Source organism: Atta cephalotes (genome assembly GCF_000143395.1).
Source record: "Atta cephalotes unplaced genomic scaffold scaffold00013, whole genome shotgun sequence".
NCBI lineage: Eukaryota > Metazoa > Arthropoda > Insecta > Hymenoptera > Formicidae > Atta > Atta cephalotes.
Genome location: NW_012130077.1, coordinates 6018391 through 6038256, shown reverse-complemented (window position 1 = coordinate 6038256; position 19866 = coordinate 6018391). Strand labels below are relative to the sequence as shown.

Below are 19866 nucleotides of genomic sequence, written 5' to 3'. Positions count from 1 at the left end.
TGTCCACTCGGAAATGATTTATCAGCTAGGATATTCATGAAATTTCGTATATATAATGTTGCTCTTAAATAAATAAAAATTACCTAGATAAAGATAGGATAAATTACACATAAATCTATCTTAGATAAGATAAAGATGACATCATTTTAAATATATCTAGATAAAAAGATGAAATTATAAGTCAGAGGATTCGTATGTTATTAAAGTAATTTATTATTAACACTTTGCACACTATTTTCCGTGCCAACTCTTAGTGCGTTTTAATTAAATTCTTAGATTTGAAAGAGTCCATATTTCATTGTTTTTATTGTTAAATTATAAGTCCTTTCATCTAGATTTTAGAATTTTAAGATAATTTTAAACAAAATGATTTAGAATATAGATATATTCTCACTTACAATATAAATCTCTATTTCTTAAAAAATTAGTTTTTTTTATAAAAAAGAAATTCTTTAAAATCTTATAGAATCTGGAAGGAAAGGGGTACATACTCTAAATTCACTACACATTAAGATAATTTAAAAAGATTGCGCTTATTTTTTATCTAAGATAAATATAAATGGAGCTAATACATATTTTAATAATCTAGATAAAAATAATATAAAGCCATTTATTCATCTACACAGATAATTACCAAAATAATTATATATAAATAATAACAGGCATTAGCTGAATTTATATATCGTAAAATTTATTTTTATTATATTTTTCTAAAAATATGTTACATTATATTTCAGAATATTTTTATTGAACTTTTTTCTCTAAATTAAGTTTTTTATTTAATAAACTTTTTTCTGTAAATTAAGACATTTATTTCTATGACATATATATCTACATATCTTTTCCATAATATTTATCTATAATAATTACAAAACCACATACAAACATGAATAAGTTGCATGATTGTGGTAACGTCGACACAACCTCCGATTTAGAAAATATATAGCGATAGTTACATGATGGCAACGCATTCGCGCGATTTATATAAAGATTGCAAAATCAATTGCTCAGTGTGAGAGTTTAGCTATAATACGCAGGCGCACATGTGGGGAGTAGGAGGGGGGAAGGATACAAAATTAATCTAGTTTTATCAAAGTCGTCGAACGCTTATTATGCGCGTTTACATATTCAATTATGCGTGCAGTGCATACTGAAAAAGCATCCTCGTTTCTAACGACGCTTGCGGAGATGCTTTCCAATGGGACAGATTTATGGAATGACAACGATGTAACACGCAAAAAATCTCACGATATGCAATATCACGGTGCAAACATGAACTACATTTATACAATCATTCTTAATCATAGTTATTCCTCTGAAGAATGGAATGACTGATCATTTTCATAACTACAGATTATATTAAATCCGATTAAGGATGCCGTGTAAATGATTAGTATTATTCAACGTAATCTTCTTCCTCTCCAAATAAATCTAATTGTGAAACACATTCAGAAGAATTGCTCGCGATGGAGTGATTTTTCGATTTCCATCGCTGAATATCGAATTTCATAAACATGATTTTTATATTTGAACAAACAATATCTGTAATCGAATGCAATTTTTTAGCTTCAAGTGTATGGCTATCTGTAGGCTGTTTTAATTTATTTACAAATAGGATAAAAGCAAGGAATATCGGAATTTTTAAATTAACATTACTTCGATATAAATACATATGAAAATTTTAAATTTATACAGAACTCTTGAAAAATATGTTAGCTATAACATTCCATAAATGAGAATCACCAAAATTTAAATCCAAACAAAATTTTAGAAGATATTAATAAAAAAGTAAGGTATAAAAATGTAAGGATTTAAAAAATAGGATTTAATATGGAATACCGATTAAATTTGGGGAAAAGTAATAAATAATACAATAAAGTGAAAATTTATTTTTATTTTTGTAAATTGATTAAAATGGAATTAAAATAATTCCTATTTTTTATATCATTAAATAATTATGCAAAATAAATATTAACAACTAAAACAACTAAAACAACATAAACAACTGAAAATAAACATTTTTCACAACAAAAACCAATTCTCAACTTTTGATGTATTCCATATTATTTGCATATTTTCATACGACCAATAAAATCTTTCCGTGGCAATAAACAAGTTACAAATTTTAATTATAATCAGCATAATATTGTTCATACATTAAAAGTATATATATAAAATATAAAAATCTGTGTAATATAAGCATTAATAAACTTACCTTTAATTTGTGAGAATACTTTTTAAATAAAGCTCTCGAATCTCCAGACGCAAAAAAATAAATAAACACTTATATCAATGTTGCACGTTGTCGCATCGAGTTTATTGCTTGTTGTAACACGTTTACAACTGCACCAACTTCTACCGATTACTGCCAAATTGCAGTATTTTATTTAAAAAGTAAGTCTCTTCACTTTAATAGTCCTATTCCACATTAGTAGCCCTAATTCCACATTCCCTGCTTTTACCTTATCTCAAACGAGTAAATTTGTATTAAAATTAGGATGACAAAGTGAGTTTATTTAAGAGAAAAATATGTAACAAAAATTAGAGAAAAAGCATATGTCAATTATCACACGAGTCCTGTAAATCTTCAAGTAAGTGCATTTATCATACGCGATTATCCTTTTTTACCGCCACTTTGGACATCTAGATGACATCCGCCACATCCTTGCAATGCGCACCACGCGACTCGAAGATCACGATTCCCTCATCGTATGCGCGTGGACTCAGGTTTTATCTATACATTAGAGAAGGAAAAAAAAAGTTGACGCGAGATTGTGTTTTCAATCGCAACAAAATTCACAGAATTAACGAAAAAGCAATGACGGATAAAAGGAAGAGATAGAGTGCGGCGACACTTGTACGTAGCAATGCATTACCGTGAGACATGGGTGTGGATCTACTCCTGAGAAACGCGATTACAACTACCCGTTTTATACCGTTTATCATACGAAGCATCCCCGCGACGGGATGGCGCCCCGACTGATAGAAGTAATCGACGCTCGGCGTCGGCGTCAGCATTGGCGTCGGCATTGGCGTCGGCGTTGACGTTGGTGTTGGCGTCTGCATTGGCGTCTGCGTCGGCGTTGATGTTGACGACATAATTGGCATCAGTGTTATTATCAGAAGTTGTTGTTTCTACCCGCCTGTTCGCGAAGCGTTGATGCTCACGAGTCGTTTACTCTTCCTTATTAATTATACTGTGCGCATAAACGAGTGACATCATGAACCTTGACTAGTCAAATCATCATTCTCTTAGAATATTTACTCGGGAAAAAAATTTTCGTATATAATCATATATAATTATATATAATTTTATATATTTATGAAAAAAAAGTATGTGTGTGCGTGCGTGCGTGGTGTGTGCGTGTGTGTGTGTAAAATTAATTCATTTTATTACTAAAATTATTATTGATTAGCATCATATTCTAGAATACACAATACTATTTTATTTTTATCTGTTGGGTAAGAAGCAAGATTACCTAATCACATACGATTGTCAGATTTATATCTAATAGGTAAAATTTATCAAAAGATGAAACAACTGGCCCTTAGTCGTTTCTTTGATGATATCGATTAGAAAATGTTTTCTTCTTTTGTATTGAACAAGTATATTCAAAATAGTGATATAACATTTAAATATCATGTATAGTTTTTATAAAATCTCTATCAAAATGATAAAATAATAACCTACATGCTCATATGCCGTGCCACGCAACACGATATGTATGCGGCATATGCGCAAATATGATTCCCTAAACTATGCGTAGGGAATTATATTTTACACGCGATTTATAAGAGAAATGATGATTTTCTTTATGCATATATTTATGCGGCTGTACAAGTTGTGTAGATATATTCTAATTCCGCAAACATAATAGAATAGTAAAACCGGAAACATAATGAAAAGCACAGGCAATAGGAACAGGGAATAAGAGATTTTAACTTGTCAGAAAGTTCATTCTAATGTACATGGTTTCTGATAGGTTGAAATTTGTTAGGGAGCGTTTATATTGCCCGTAATTGTATACCGTAATCTGTAAAGATATACCGACACAAACTTGCATAAACACATGCATAAAGAAAATTATCCAATCGCATTTTACGTGCGTCTTTATAAGAGAAATGCCATTGGTTAATTTTTTTTATGCATACGTAGATATATCCTTAAGCAAGGAGCACAGACTCTTGCATAACATAAAAAATTCAACTAATCAGAGTTCTTTATTTGATGAAAAGGAAGGAAACGAAGGACTTTAATTGATTCAATTTCTTATACATTAAGCCGATTCTATATTAGTTGCAAGCCGATCACAAATTTATTGCGACAGCCAATATGAAGCATTGATTTCAAAATGCAAGCTTCATATTGGCTGTCGCAACATACTTGCGATTAGCTTACAACTAAAGTAGAATCAGCTTTACGTGTTATGCGTTATGCAAAAATGTTATGTATTCTCCATTTTAATCCGAATCTATAATAGGTGGTTTTAGGCCAATATTACATGCATCCGTTTTATTATCGTACAACGAATTTTTCAAGCGTGTTAATTGGCTGCAAGATAGAAAGGAACTCAAACCCTTTGTCTATAGCCAATCAACAGGCTTGAAAAATTTATCGTACGACAAAAGTACGCATGTAATATTTGCTTTAAGCTTTAATGTCTGCTGCATCCTGAATGCAATGAGTGACGAGCGATGTCCAATAAAAACTGCTTTTTCTCAAGTGACAATGCAAAGTAAAGCTGTTATTGGACATCGCTCATCACGTCCAGTATGCAGTAGGCATAAGCCGTAAAAATTGACCAATTGCAATCGAATGAGAGGAAAATTATTGTCCATTCCTTATGGCTTAAAAATCTATTGTAGATCTAGGCAAATCTATACTGCAGTCATTATTACTTTGTAATAATGCTTTGTAATAAATTACATTACATGATAACATACAAAAGTATGATAAGTATAAATAGCAATTTTATATTACAATCAATAGAAAATAGTTCGCTCCGTATAACAATGATTTATAATGCATTTGATGTAACGGAAAGAGAACGCAATTAATCTTTTATAAACATTGGCCTAGTTTCCACCGAAGGTTTAATCCGAATCAGAATGTAAGAACCAACCAATATATAGTCGAGCATTCCCCTATTATAATCAAACGACAGGGGAATGCTCGACTGTAGTTGATTGGTTCTAGGCCATTGATGCAAGTTAAAGCTAGATATATTAATGGTATAGGCAGTGAATTTGTGTAATTAAAGCAGAACGTATACATTAAGTGGTATTGAGTCATGATAGTTCTTAACCTCTAAAGCCTCGTACTTTAACACTTGATAACTCAATTCACGAGGATTCACTTACCACCGTGTTTTATTTTTTCCAAATTCTTTCATTTTTGAGTGAAAATACGTCAAGTGAGTACATTTTTATCAAGATTCTAAGTGGGATGTATTCTAAATAATTACCACAATATATTTTTATGCAAACAGATTATGGCGGAAAAAGGTGCTCATTTGACTGGGACTGCATATATCAGGCCTTCTATCTTTGAGATTATTGCACAGGAATCGCTTGCATCGACTCTTGAACCGGCTTTTAAAAAAATTCTTTCGGTATACTGTCATTTAATGTGTTTCTCATAATGTCATGTTATAATATTGCTCTTTGAAGTATTAATTGATTGCATAATTTTTGCATAATTTTTCTTAAACTATACTTATCAAAATAATTTTTAGATGACTAGACATTTTTATTGTATTTATATTTTATTGTATATAATGTATTATATATTAATAATATGATATTTATCTAGAAGATGCTCACTTTCAATGAAATTATGCTCATTCAATACATGTTTTTGAATGAAACGACAGAATCTAACAGTAAAATATGTTCAGTCCAGTGAAGCGAGATATTATTGTAGTTAATTATTATTAGGTTAGGTTAGGAAATTTGTCACATCGATGACGTAAGAAAGAATTACACAAATTCTGTTTTATAAACACAAATTCTCAACTTTAAAAAATCAAATTCTCTGCTTTAAAAACAAATTCTCTATTATAAAAACAAATAATATAGAACAAATTATATAGATTGTGTTTTTAAAGCAGAAAACTTGTATTTTTAAAACAAAATTTGTATTTATAAAACAAAGAATTTATGTAACTCTCTACGTCATCGATGACAGATTTCTTAATCTACAATAATTAAACGATTTAAAATAACTTTAACAATTAATATTTCGCTTTGAGAGACTGAGCACAACATTTTAACGCCAAATCGATTTTTTCGTTTTACGTAAAAACATGTTGAATGAACATAATTTCATAGAAATTGAAGGTGCAGAATATCTTCTGAATAATTACCCTAAAAATTTTTTTTAAAATATATTTCATACATAATTGCTTATAAAATAACAATCAATCAATCAATCAATTAATTAATATTACATTTAAAAAAAATTGTTGATTATTTTACATATGTATGAATTACATATGTATGAATTATATTTAGTATTCTAAATATTATATTTAATATTCTAAAAATAAGCCTTTAATCTTAATAATTTTAGTTTCTTGTATCTTTCAATCTTGAGAAATATGGACATATTCTCCAATGGACAGATGAAGGGTATTTAATTTTTAATGTACTTCTTCAACGATATTACCTAAAGAGATATTGTAAGTATCTTATATAATCTAATATATGATATATTTTAGTATCTTCACATAATTTCTTGAAAAAAAATGTATCATTTTTAGTTGCATCATTTTCTGAAACATTTTATGGTTTGAAACGTGTCACAATAATTAATTCCAAGACAGGGTTACAAGAAAAATTATCACATAAGCAACAAATATTATCATTAATAATAATAGTGACATTTCCATATTTAAAGAATAAACTTGTGCAACTTAGTTCAAAGTATAAACTGCAAAACATAAACAATACATCAAGAAAGGCGAGTAAAAAAGATATAACCATCATTTTTAAATGCATACAGTATGTTCAAAAATACAAAAATTCTATAAAAATCAATGAATTAGATAGCAGTCCTTCATTTCAAGGAATCCATATAATTTCCTCTCTTCTCGATTTATGCAATAAAACGACAGTACAATGATTGGAAGATATTATAATACTCTTCTTCCAAGATTATCTTTAGCCGATTTACATTTTAATATCGTATCTCGAATCGTTGTTATCAAGAATTTCTTTTTTTATAAATATAATTTTATATTAAATTATAGAAAAGTAAAAAAGAAATATTCAATCAATATCGGCTTACAGAATAAAAAAGTCTGTCGAGATTAGGTGAATATTACTATGACCTTTTTTTTGGCCAAAAACTGAGGCATCTGGCTATGCATGCAGGTGCGTTATCATGGAATTATTCCTTTAGGTCAAATTGTGAATTTAGTATTTTATTTAAAGGTTTTTAAATGATTTTTAGAAGGATTAGGACGCATTAGGCACAATTGAAGCACTTCTGGAATTGATGTCTCCCGCACGACAATATGTCTGTGCCATAGCTAAGGTTGTCAATTTTTAATCAACGACAGAGTATCATAGCAATTTTCCGTATTCCCACTTTCCGTATTCATATCTGACTCTGGCAAACTTTATTATCTTCTTTAAGGTAAAATTGCACTTAAAAGGAAAGTTTTTTTTTTTATAATATACTAGTGATCTAAGGCAATAAAATGTGTCTATTAAATGTCATTTTAGAAGAGGCATAATAGCTTTCAATCATTGTATCTACTGCTATTATATCAAGAAAATATGGAATTATATAAAAGCCTGATACGAAGAAAAGCTAATATTTGAATTTGTTGATTTTTTAAGAATTTTTTTTGTTAATTTTTCAGACATGTTTTGTGTGTTGTACATTAATTTCTTAACATATTAAATATTTCTTGATACAGAAGAGGCAAAAATTTTTTAGTAAATATGTCGTTAAAGGACTTTCAATTCTTTTTGTAACATATGAAACTCTTGTGTTATATAATTATATACTTTACGTATCTGAGAAATCCATATATCCATCACTCTTGTTAAGACTACTATCTGTTACACTGACATACGCCGATCCGCAATCTGCTCTCACTGTCACCGAGTTATTAAGGAAGATAAAATATAATTCATTCACTGTCTTTGATGGATGGAATATACTTCAAAGAATCATTACTGGATCTCTTGAACTCGGAGCTTTCTTCTTACAATTTCTTTCTTGGTGGAATCAGGAAAATTATGACATGGATATTATGAGTCTTCCAGCTCCACCACCACCAAAAGTAAAAATACATACAATGAATTAGCATAATAATTCAATTATATAATATCGATATAATTTAAATTACTAACAAAAACGAAATACAATCTTTTGTTTTAATAGGTGCCAAATGTAGCGCAGCAATATAAAGGAATTTGTCCACTCTGTCATAAACCTCATCATATACATACCGTGCTTATGGTATCTGGGTAAATAGATAATATTTTAGCACTCAATAAAAATTGTTTTTCTTATTTTATTTTTAAAATACAAAATTAATTTTATGCCATTTTTTTAGTTACATATTTTGCTATCAATGTATTTTATCAGAAATACGGATAAAAAAGAAATGTCCAGTAACACATTATCCTGCCAAAGAAGATGATCTAATTCGTCTATATATAGAATAATAAATTATACATGCGTGTAATTTTTTATATATGTTGAATATAATATACACATGTAAATGTTACAGAAAAAAATAAGTAGTTGTGAGAAAAAGTTGGACTTTATTCGTTTTATAAATGAATTACATATTTCAATTATACATTATATCTTCAATTTAGTTGTGTTATATATATATATATATATATATATATATATATATATATATATAAATATATAAAATGCGTACCACAGGGCCGTGGGAGTAAATGGTCTTCCCTCTAGTTTTAAAATAAAATAAAAAGTCAATTATTCAAGTTTCTGCAGGTAAAAGAAAACGAGTTTTCCCCAAACTCGTTTCTTGATTAGATGTGGAGAATCCTCACTAGATTAAAGAGTAATAATATGGACCTCAACAAGGTACTCCTCGAGGATACTCAAATGTTCGGTGACGATTTGTAACAGGGAAGAAAGATGTAGAGATTTTCAAACCATCTCGATTGTGAGATCTCCGCAATATATTCGATAATGTATAAACGAGCGACATAGATATGATACTAATATTGAAAAAATGCATGAAGAAAATTTTTACAAAATATATTTTTCAATAAAACAAATAATTTTTAATTGATAAAATAAATTTGTAAAATATAAACATTAAAAAATATTATATTAACATCGTTGTATTTTGATAATCAATAAAAAACCATATATTTGGAATTAAATTGTACCTTCTCCAAAAGACGAAACATTATATGATAAAAATTAAAATAAATATTTTATTTTATTCTAAACTAAAAGGAGAGGTTGAGTATATTTTACACATGTATTTTATCAAATGGAAATATTATTTGATTGAAAAATATTTACATCTTAATGTTTCGCAAAAATTTATTTATATATGTATCTTTTTTGCTTCTGACATTACAATTCAATATGTAGTGATCAAGCATGAGTCTTAATTAATAACTTTATTATAGTTTTTTATTTAGCATATTATTTGTCTTCAGCATATCATTTTGTATTATTAGGTTTGTGTTGCAATAAATGTACATCACGTTCAAATTCGATAGCTTTTTTAGCATTATACGATTGAAAGAAACGTTTGCCATGTTCGAAAGTCGCAATCATAATTGCACAAGCTGGGGCTACTTTTACCAAACGCGGTACTAGTCCAGTGAATAAACCTTTTAATCCATTCTGATAATAGATCCTTTGTATTATAGTCCATGTAGTACTGCTACGAATAGGTTTATCTAAAAATTCACATTAATAAATTTTATACAGGGTGTTTAGCGTAATTCGCACGATTTTTCAGACATTTTCAATAGTTAAAAAAAAAGTTGAAAGATGAAAATTCATCTGTTTTATATAGGCTACAATAGTGAAAAACATGATTTATTTAAAGAAAATTTGAAGACATTTTTTTTATAAAAAAAATCAAAATCAACTTAAAATTTTTAAATAGCGCATTCAAATCATTACTCAAATGTCACTTTTATTTTTATTGATTTTATTGAGACTTAATATCAAATTTGCAGCATTATTTATAACAGCAGTACTTAAAACTTTTGACTAAAACACAGAACATAAACACATATATACATGTATTGATTTAATAAAATATGCAATAAAATTAATAAAATCACTAAAACATCAATAAAAGTGACATTTCGCTAGTGATTTGAATTCGTCTTGAAGATCTCTATAATATTATGGAAAAAAAAAATTGTATGGTGCTATTTTAAAAATTCAAGATTACTTTAATTTTTTATTAGAAAAATTTTTTTAATTCTTTTTATCGCATATTGTAGCCAGTATAAACAAATTAATATTCATCTTTCAACTTTGTTTTTTAACTATCGAATGTACCTGAAAAATCGTATATAAAATATTGGCTGCTTGTATATAAAATATTTACCTGAATAAATTTCTTTTTCGCCCATTTCAATTTGTCTATGTGTTTTTACTACATCAAAGGGAATAGTGAAAAATGCTGCTATCTACAATAATGTTTACATCTTAGCATACATCTTTTTGGAATAAAATATTATAATTATATTTCTGAAATACATACAGATCCAGCTACAGCTCCAGCGACCAGATTAAAAGTAAAAATTTGCTGTGAGCTATACATTTTCTTTATAGTTTCATAATTTAACCAGTATAAAGCACTAAAAGGAACGTCACGAAGAAGAGTTGAACCCAATCCCATCCACAAGCCAGAAATGCCACTATATCTTACAACTATTTTTAATGTCTGCGTTATTTCTGAAACACATAAAGCATATTTGAAATTGCCAAATCTTATTTTAAACTTCTTTACATATCAATTTGATATTACATTAACTTATCCTACCTGCATAACTTAGTTTCTGTGATTGCATTTTTGTTCTTATCAACTCCAATGGACTCACCAGTGTTGCAGCCCAGATTCGTGCTGTGCCACCAGCTAATATAGGAATCCAGAAAGGTTGCTCCACATTGATTCCCTTCTTTTTAAATTGTTTATTATATGTATCCTAACAACACACACACACACACACACATATATATATAATATTAGACATTTTATTTAAAATTCCTAGATATATATAATCATATATTATATATAAATAAATTAAAGCTAACAAATTATTACACACAATGAAAATACTAATACCTTTAAATATAATCTTAATTGTTCATATGAAACAAAATAAATTACAGTTGCAGGTACAGCTAGAACTAGAGTAGGACTTAAGCCACTCCATAATGATGCTATACCTTCTGTTTCACTTATTTTTAATAAAGCATCCTGAAAATAAAATTAATACTATTAACAAATAAGTGGGCATTATTAATATTGTAAAATTTCTTTTTGTATATTTATGATATTATGATTATGTATTCTATATGTTAATCTTAATGTACATCTTAATATACAGAAAAGCAAGTAATTATATGAATCTTATCTTATACTTTTTGTTAAAATAAATTTTGTTTTTTGTATGCTTACATATAACAATGATTCAATATATCAAAAACTCTTTCAAGTAAATAGATCTAATTCAATCAGTATATGTTCTTCATTTCTAACAAAATTTGACCTTATTAATGCTTGATCAAGAGTTTTATTTATTAATATTTATACTAAAAAGTTTTTAGTAAATTTCATCAATCTATAGAAAAAAAATGTATTGGAGAAAAAATATAAAAATTAATTTGTTATAATATATAAGTAGTATAAAGAAAAGATTTATATGATATTGCATTTCGAATATCATAATTCATATGAAAACAGGATATCAATGATGAAATTCTTTTCTTAGAAAAGTAAAAAGTAAAAAATTTCTCCATTAACTTCGATGATTAAAATTTTTATTTTTCACTTTCCATCCTAGAGATAAAATTTCATGAATAATACTCAGAAATATTAAATGTCACAATTATATAATAATTACATACAAATGTCCCCTTAAATTTTCCATTTCTTTTCATCCAATCAGGCATTTTACCATTGGTACATGGACATAAATGATCCATTAAACCATTGCAATATAAAAAACATTTATTCGAAAGCATTGCTTTCTGTTGTGTTTGAAGACGTATTTTTACCACATCCAATGGAGTCACTAGTAAAAACATCAGAAAAAAAACATAAATATTCAAAATTTTACTTATAAAAAATACACAAGCAACCAAAGAGATTAAAACAAATATCATTTTTTAAATTAAAACAAAAATATAAAAATATTATATTTAATTTCAAAGGAATATACAACATGAATATAATGAGATCTTGTAATTTTTATATATTGATACGATTTTAAAATAGCATATTTTGGAAATACTAGTAATACTCTAGTCTTTCCTATGTATACAGAATTTATAACTTTTGTTTCTTCAGTAATGCATTTATATATTATTTTCATAAATTATACAATTACTAGTTATCATTATTGCAAACTTACCAAACACCGATGTAATAAATGCACCAGTGCAAGAAGCCACAATTTGTTGATAAGGTTTGATACGAAATCTTGGATCATCCAAGTCAACGTTCGACGACACGTTGATTAATTTATTCATTGCAGAGAGTGAGAGAGAGGTAATTTTACTTCAAAATCTACATCACATATGACTCTTTCTTTTATTCTGGTAAGTCCTGGTTCTACAATGAGTCAGTAATTCGTAATCAGAAAACTTAACCAGTCTTAACACTCTTATTAGAGAGAGACCTGAGAGAGGCCATTGCCGGCTTTTTTCCTGTTATCCATGATGTAATAAAAAAGGTGAACCAATACGCATAATGGCGGATGGCCAAGATCTCGACCAATCAAAGATTGAGCAATTCGTCCGGCGCGAGTTACGAAGCTCATAAAATAAAATAAACTAAACATGAAAAAATTAATAATAATATCTATAAATAACATTATATTTCTTGAATTATTCTTCTTTCCCTGCATTTGAGGAAAAAAGGTTTACATATAAGGAAAAGAACTTGTAAAGAACTTGTTCTATTCAATAATACATTTTTATTTTCTTTTTGTCCCGACCACTCTTCCTTTTGCAATTGACACATCACGTCGCATAATACAATCGAAATGTCTTTATATGTATGTATGTACACATAAAATAATTCTCTTCTATCTTGTGTATAATGCCACCGACTATTAAAAATTCTTGGCGCTTATAGAAATTCGCATGCCTATCAAAATTTAAGTAATTAAGAGTAATAAACTAGTAACTAGTAATACGGTATTAATTTCATAATATATTAGTTTTGTAGACATGTATATATGTTTAAAACTTAATAATACTCAATTTTTATTTAAAACTGTGATTTTAATAATATCAATTAAGTTTGATTATCAATAGAGATGATAACTGCAGAGGAAAAATTGTAATTTTTCGGGAATATATAAGATATTATTTCATTAAAAGTATGCATACTTATTTATACAGCTTTTATATTTATTAATTGTTGATAACGTCATCATTCTTAAGTATTTTAAGTCATGCAAAATTCTAAATGCGATTTTAAAATAGTTATAAGATAAAATTCTTATATTTCTTGATGAAATGTATATTGGATTTTATATCACGTTACTACCTTAACATGTTACTTTTAATTATAAAATCCAGTTATTACATATAAATAAGTTATAAAAGATTAGATTGAAGTGCATTGAGATAAATAATAATAATTAATAAACGTAAAATGTCTTTTATAGAAAAGCGAGATTAATAAATTATATACTCTACACTAAAATTTTTATTATTATTTCATTAGTGAGATGTATACGAATAAGTGTGAAATAACAGAAGGGATTTCTTAGAAAACAGTTTATCTTATATATGTATATAGGTATTGTTTTTCTGCACCAACTTGTATAAAACTTAATCCTGAATATGAATATTTGAGGATAGGATAGATAAGAAAAATAATAAAAATAATAAATATTTATTAAACTGTAATAAAAACTGTAATAAAACTGTAATAAATACTTTTCTATATAATGATATCCATATAAAATAATTTCATTTACTCTATTTATTATTTTATATAATCTTTATATTTCTCAATTTCCCGTATTTCATATATTTCAAATGTACGAATATTTTATTTTTTTTCGTTTTAATATTATGTTTCAATTTTCATTGTTCTATAAATATTTAAAGGAAAAATATGTTTCAATATCTTAAAGTTGATATTTAAAACTACAAAAAAAAAACGTTCAAATTTTGAATGTCAACTTTAAGATATTGAAGCATATTTTTCTTTTAAATATTTTGTTTGATTAGATTAGGTTATATTTTTGTATGAAAAAATACATTTTTCTCATTTTGTTAACTGTATTTAGGTACAATAACTTGTTATAAATACAAGTTCTTTACAAATAACTTTTTAAAGTACTTTTTAAAGATGTCAAAATATACGTAAAACTCATTTAATAATTTTTATATATGTACTTATAAAATATAAAAATTAAAACATATATATTTTAAGTAAAAAAAGTAAAAGAGTTATTTAGTATTTATTATTTTAAATATAATTACGTTTCTTATTTATTTCTTATTTAATATTTTAAATAAGTTTCCGGAATCTATTTTATATTTTTTATTTTATATAATTCGTCTGTTATTTTATCGAGCTGTGATCAAAATTTATACGTAAATTTAAAGAATTTCTGAAACATAGAATAATTTACAGTATTGTTTTAAATTAATTTATTAACTGGAAAATTAAATAATGATTAACAAGATATTTAATACTTTTAGGGACACACTCCACACAATAAAAGGAACAGAGAACAGAGGATAGAGAATAAAACCCAAGACACAATGCGAGGGAATAGCGATAGAAATAACGATTTCAATCTATTAGAAATTCGATATATCGGAATATACAATTTCTGATAGGTTGAAATCGTATTATTTCTATCGCTATCGCTATTCTCTCGCATTGTGTCTTGTGGGTTTAAGAATTTCAATCTATCAGAAATCATGTATTGTAGAACACGCAGTTTCTGATATATTGAAATTCTTATTCCCTGTTCCCTGTTCCTTTTATTGCGCGGAGCCCTTTATTCTTTCAACAAATATCAAACGTATAACTGCCTTACTTAAGTTCTAAAAGTGTAGTAACATTAGTTTAACTACAGAAAATAGACCCTAATAATTGGGTATTCGAACGGCGAACAGCGTGGGGGAGCGTATTACGTGGCGAACAGGATGGAGGAGCGTACCGCGCAGCCGCGCGTTGCGATGGTGACTACGTCACTTCGGTATTCGCTCGATGATCTTAAAGGGGGACATACATTTACGAAGCTTCGGATGTCACATTAATTAATGAAAATTAGATATCTGCGAATACGAATTATGTAAGATTGTCCAAAATTAAGGAATGTATTAGGGATTAATAGATTTTATTGCACGGATTTTGCTTCCCAGCAAACGAGAATGGATTGAAATGAATTGAAATGAATTCAGATTTTCAGAAATTTGATTCACGAATGTTAAAATGAATGCTTTTCAATCTTGAATGCATTTTTATTCATTTATAGGAATTGGAGCATATCTCTATGTCTTTCAATCTAAAAATAATATTAGCTTTTTTGTGCTTTAAATGTTGCTTTGAATGTTCAATTCAAAATTTTGAATAGGAAATGCAGTTTTTCAATCCAATTGCAGCCAATTGAATCTATTAGGTCGTCCGGAAAGTTCGTGCCGCAAAAGATTTAAATTTAATAAATGAAATTAAAAATTTAAATCTTCTGCGTTTCAATTTTCCTTCAAAATCGGCACGAATTTTCCGGACGACCCAATTGAATCCAATTAAATCCAAAAAATATTTGCTATTTAAAATACGCATTCGGATAGAAAAAAATTTCAATCTATTTTAATCCATTCTTTGCTGGGATTCAATGATTCTATACCAGGTGTATAAGCTTAAATCCGCTGTTTTTTTAGTCAGAAAAACACTTTTTTTTTTCTTAGGAAGCAAAAACAAATTTATTCAAAGTACTCGCTAACTATACATTTTTCCCATCTTTCGGACAATTTGTGTATACCACGCCAAAAAAATTCCTCATCGAGGCAAACCACTCATCGAGCCATCTTCTTAAGAATCGAAGTGCCGCTCAGCGAGCGCGTAGCCCATCGAAAACAGATGATAGTCAGAAGGTGCCAGGTCTGATGAGTAAGCGGGATGGGGCACTTCCCAGTTGAGTGTCTCCAAGTAGTTTTGTCAACCATTGTTGACATGTGCGTTGTCGTGGAGGAAAATCAGCTTGTCATGTCTTTTTCGATAATGCAGCCTTTTTTCACAGAGCGCGATGCAATTTGATCAGTTGTTGGTGGTAGCGGTGAGCATTAACAGTTTCACCAGGTTTTAACAATTCATAGTAGATGACCCTCCTGATCCCACCAAAAGCACAGCACCGTCTTCCGTCCGAAGCGATTTGGTCTTGAGGAAGATGTTGATGGTTGGGCGGGATCAACCCAAGATTTCTTGCGTTTAGGATTCTGAAAATAGATCCACTTTTCATCGCCTGTCACAATCCGATGCAGGAACGACTTTCTTTTTTGTCTGGCAAGCAGAATTTGGCATGTGTTTTGGCGTCGCTCCATCTGCCTATCGTTCAGTTCATGCAGCACCCATTTTCCGATCTTTTGAACCTTCCTCATGGCATATAACCGCATGGAAATGGCTGCTTGAGAAACACCCAATCGCTCGGCAAGCATTTTTTGCGATTGGGTATCGTCCTCATCCAAAAGAGTCTGCAATTGACAGTCCTCAACTTTCCTGGGCCGATTTTCACGCTTCTTGTTACTCAGGTCAAAATTGTCGTCATTAAACCGGCGAAACCAATCTCTGCACGTTGTTTCCAATAAAGCATTGTCGCCATAGGCACACAAGCATTCGATGCGATTCGGCAGCCGATTTCTTCAAATTGAAACAGAAAAGCAAAGCTTCCCGCATATGCTTTTTTTTTAGCAAAAAACTAGATCTGAAAGAAAAAATGTATGTGTTGTATGAAATTGCTGATGATGTGCACTGGTTAATGTTGATAGATATGTCAAACACATAAAAAAAAGTGTGTGTTGTGTGCCCAGGATAGTTTTGTACGCTCACTAATGCCACCTATGAGCAAACAGCGGATTTAAGCTTATACCCTAATATAATATAAATATATCCATATATCCGTATAAAAATGTCTGTTTATCCATTTTACACAAATGGATCCGAAGATTATGTTTCATCTAATCGTAGTCGAAAAAGATAGGAATTGATTATTTTCTATTCCGACAACGACAGCCGACTTGCGACAACTTCATTCGACAGCCGACAATCCAGTGCGCATGCGTTGACACAAGAATTTGACATATTGTAAAACGAGCCTAAGAAATTTAACCAATAGAAATAAAGAATAAAGGCTTAAACACAATAGCATAGACAAAGGCAACAGGGAATAACGAACCGCCCAATCAGAGCTCTGGGATATAATATGGAACTTATATTTCAGAGCTCTGTTTGGACGGCTCGTTATTCCCTGTTGCTTATGCCTATTGCCTATTATGTTTAAGCCTTTAAGATTTCACCTATCAGAAATCGGATACATGGTTTCTATATATAAGTTGATATCGTTATTCCTTATTCTTAATTCCTTATTTCTTCTATTGTGACTGTGTCATAAAAGAAACAGGGAACAGAGAACAGAGAATAAGAATTTCAACCTATCAGAAATCATATTATTGTACGGAACCCCTAAGTAGTACAAAAAGCAGAAATTATCGACTACTAGTACGAGTTCTGATTGGCTACTGCTTTTTGCTTTTTCATGAAGGTGTGAACACACTCTAACCCTCGGTTAATTAGAGATTCACCGTAAAAATAAAAGCACGTTCTGATTACTGAATACAGGTCGTATTTTTTATAGCCTGTCATTTTTAAATAAATAAATAAGTTAAAAAATATTTTCTTATATATTATTCAATATTACACAACCTATTTTTATTAACTTTTTTAAAAATTTTACGTACATTATTAAATTTTTCTTAGCACATCTTTAATACTTAATTAATTTTGAAACGCATCCTGTATCATTACTACGTTCATGTGTATCTATAAATACACAAGTTTAAAAACAATAACATCAATTACGAACATTGTCGAGCAAAGTGCGAGTGTGACAAATGTGTGACGATCATCAAACTAATAAAATCATTTGTACTTGGTAGGAAATGACAAAAATTCTAGACAATTCCACGGTATAGCTCGCGCAAACGTAAATGGTAGGCATATGTATACACGTATCAAGTACTCGTGAAAATATCAAATCAACAAATACTTAGGTGCGCGATCAGAATTTGGCAGGATGTGATTGTGCGAACCACATACTCTCGAGGAGATGTCAAACGGTTGAAACTTGAAACAAGCCACTATGCTCGTCGATTAATACTTATATTTCATTTAAAGATATGTCGAGAACGTGCTGTATTGGAGATTTTAGGTAAGATTACTTCATTTATATATAGTTTGGTTACGTCTCAACAGGTGCGAATCAAAAAAAATCGATGCTGCATCGTGAAAATATTTTTCAATAGCGGCGCGAAGTCTAATTTGTCATATGATCGAGTGCTTTTACGATATAGCGATCAGCAACATGTACTTAATGCTTTTGTAATACTGAATGAACACAGCGAAAAATAAGATGTCACCGTTTCGGAGGAAAAAGTCCGGGAGATCTTTTCCCGTCAAAGTTTGCACCTTAGATGCAGAACTCGAATTTAATCTAGAGGTTAGTAGACAAGTATCACATAGTCTTACGTTGGATTGCTATTATGTATCTTGCACTGATGATATATCTCGCAAGCTGACAAATTTCCTGTGGCATAGTGGAGATCGACAGGCAGAGAATTGTTTGATCTGGTGTGCCGTACAATAGGATTGAGAGAAACGTGGTATTTTGGACTTCAATACGAAGATGCAAAGGGCTTTATTTCTTGGTTAAAGTTAGACAAGAAAGGTGATTGTAATTTGTCGCCGTTTGTTCAGTATTTAGACCTTGTTTGGAAGAGATATAATCTGGATACTTGTAATTAATTGTATATATATTTACTGCAATGACACTGAACTAATTACAGTTCAAGATCAAGGCATTTCGCAACATCAAACAACATCATTCATGTTCTTAGCAAAATTTTATCCTGAGGATGTTGCTGAAGAACTAGTACAAGAAGTCACTCAACATCTGTTTTTTTTACAAGTAAAACAAGCTATACTGTCCATGGATATTTATTGTCCACCTGAAGCTTCTGTATTACTTGCTTCTTATGCTGTCCAAGCAAAGGTATCTTTTTGTAAACTAAACTATAAATGGTATTTGTAGTTGGTTCTCATATTTAAGATTATTTTAAATATAACAATTTTAAGTATAACAACCGACTATGAACTGATCTGTATATTTGTAATTAATACATTAATATATTAATACATTTTAAATTAATATATTAATATAAATTCAAGTTAAAGTAGCTAATAATTAAATAGTATTTTAACTCTGTATACATACATATATATATATATATATATATATATATATATATATAATAATATATTAATATAATAATAATATATAAANAAAAATATATTTNTNTNTATTTNTATTAGANATTTTTTTATTTTATATANATATANANATATAATTAAATANANANATATA

At 28.9% G+C, this 19866-nt stretch overlaps 3 protein-coding genes across 3 annotated transcripts in view; 2 read left to right on the top strand and 1 right to left on the bottom strand.

Moving 5' to 3' along the window:
* Positions 1–5492: 5492 nt before the first annotated feature.
* On the top strand, positions 5493–8682 carry LOC105617646 (peroxisome assembly protein 12). The gene is made up of 6 exons (XM_012199203.1): positions 5493–5612; positions 6572–6680; positions 6762–6961; positions 7926–8294; positions 8396–8481; positions 8571–8682. The coding sequence occupies exons 1-6, from the start codon at positions 5493–5495 to the stop codon at positions 8680–8682; spliced, it is 996 nt and encodes a 331-aa protein (XP_012054593.1).
* Positions 8683–9670: 988 nt separating this feature from the next.
* On the bottom strand, positions 9671–12727 carry LOC105617645 (solute carrier family 25 member 40-like). The gene is made up of 7 exons (XM_012199202.1): positions 12610–12727; positions 12104–12270; positions 11319–11453; positions 11016–11178; positions 10734–10927; positions 10578–10659; positions 9671–9912 (listed from the first exon to the last, which is right to left on the bottom strand). Exons 1-7 carry the CDS (start codon positions 12725–12727, stop codon positions 9671–9673), a joined length of 1101 nt encoding a protein of 366 aa, XP_012054592.1.
* Positions 12728–18855: 6128 nt separating this feature from the next.
* The window catches only part of LOC105617644 (merlin), an 11490-nt gene continuing 10479 nt past the window's right edge, over positions 18856–19866 (top strand). The window contains exons 1-3 of the mRNA XM_012199201.1: positions 18856–18942; positions 19041–19170; positions 19289–19494. Of these exons, the coding sequence (XP_012054591.1) occupies positions 18856–18942; positions 19041–19170; positions 19289–19494 (423 nt within the window). The remainder of the gene's footprint in view (positions 18943–19040; positions 19171–19288; positions 19495–19866) is intronic.

Excerpts from the sequence above, each read along its gene's own strand:
- LOC105617646 (XM_012199203.1), top strand. The coding sequence starts at position 5,493 with ATGGCGGAAAAAGGTGCTCATTTGACTGGGACTGCATATATCAGGCCT. Across the intron at positions 6,681-6,761 it reads ATATTACCTAAAGAGATATT|TTGCATCATTTTCTGAAACA; the intron begins GTAAGTATCTTA and ends TATCATTTTTAG. Across the intron at positions 6,962-7,925 it reads TAAACAATACATCAAGAAAG|AAGAGGCAAAAATTTTTTAG; the intron begins GCGAGTAAAAAA and ends TTCTTGATACAG.
- LOC105617645 (XM_012199202.1), bottom strand. The coding sequence starts at position 12,727 with ATGAATAAATTAATCAACGTGTCGTCGAACGTTGACTTGGATGATCCA. Across the intron at positions 11,454-12,103 it reads GAAAATTTAAGGGGACATTT|GATGCTTTATTAAAAATAAG; the intron begins GTATGTAATTAT and ends TTTTATTTTCAG. Across the intron at positions 10,928-11,015 it reads ACAGAAACTAAGTTATGCAG|AAATAACGCAGACATTAAAA; the intron begins GTAGGATAAGTT and ends TATGTGTTTCAG.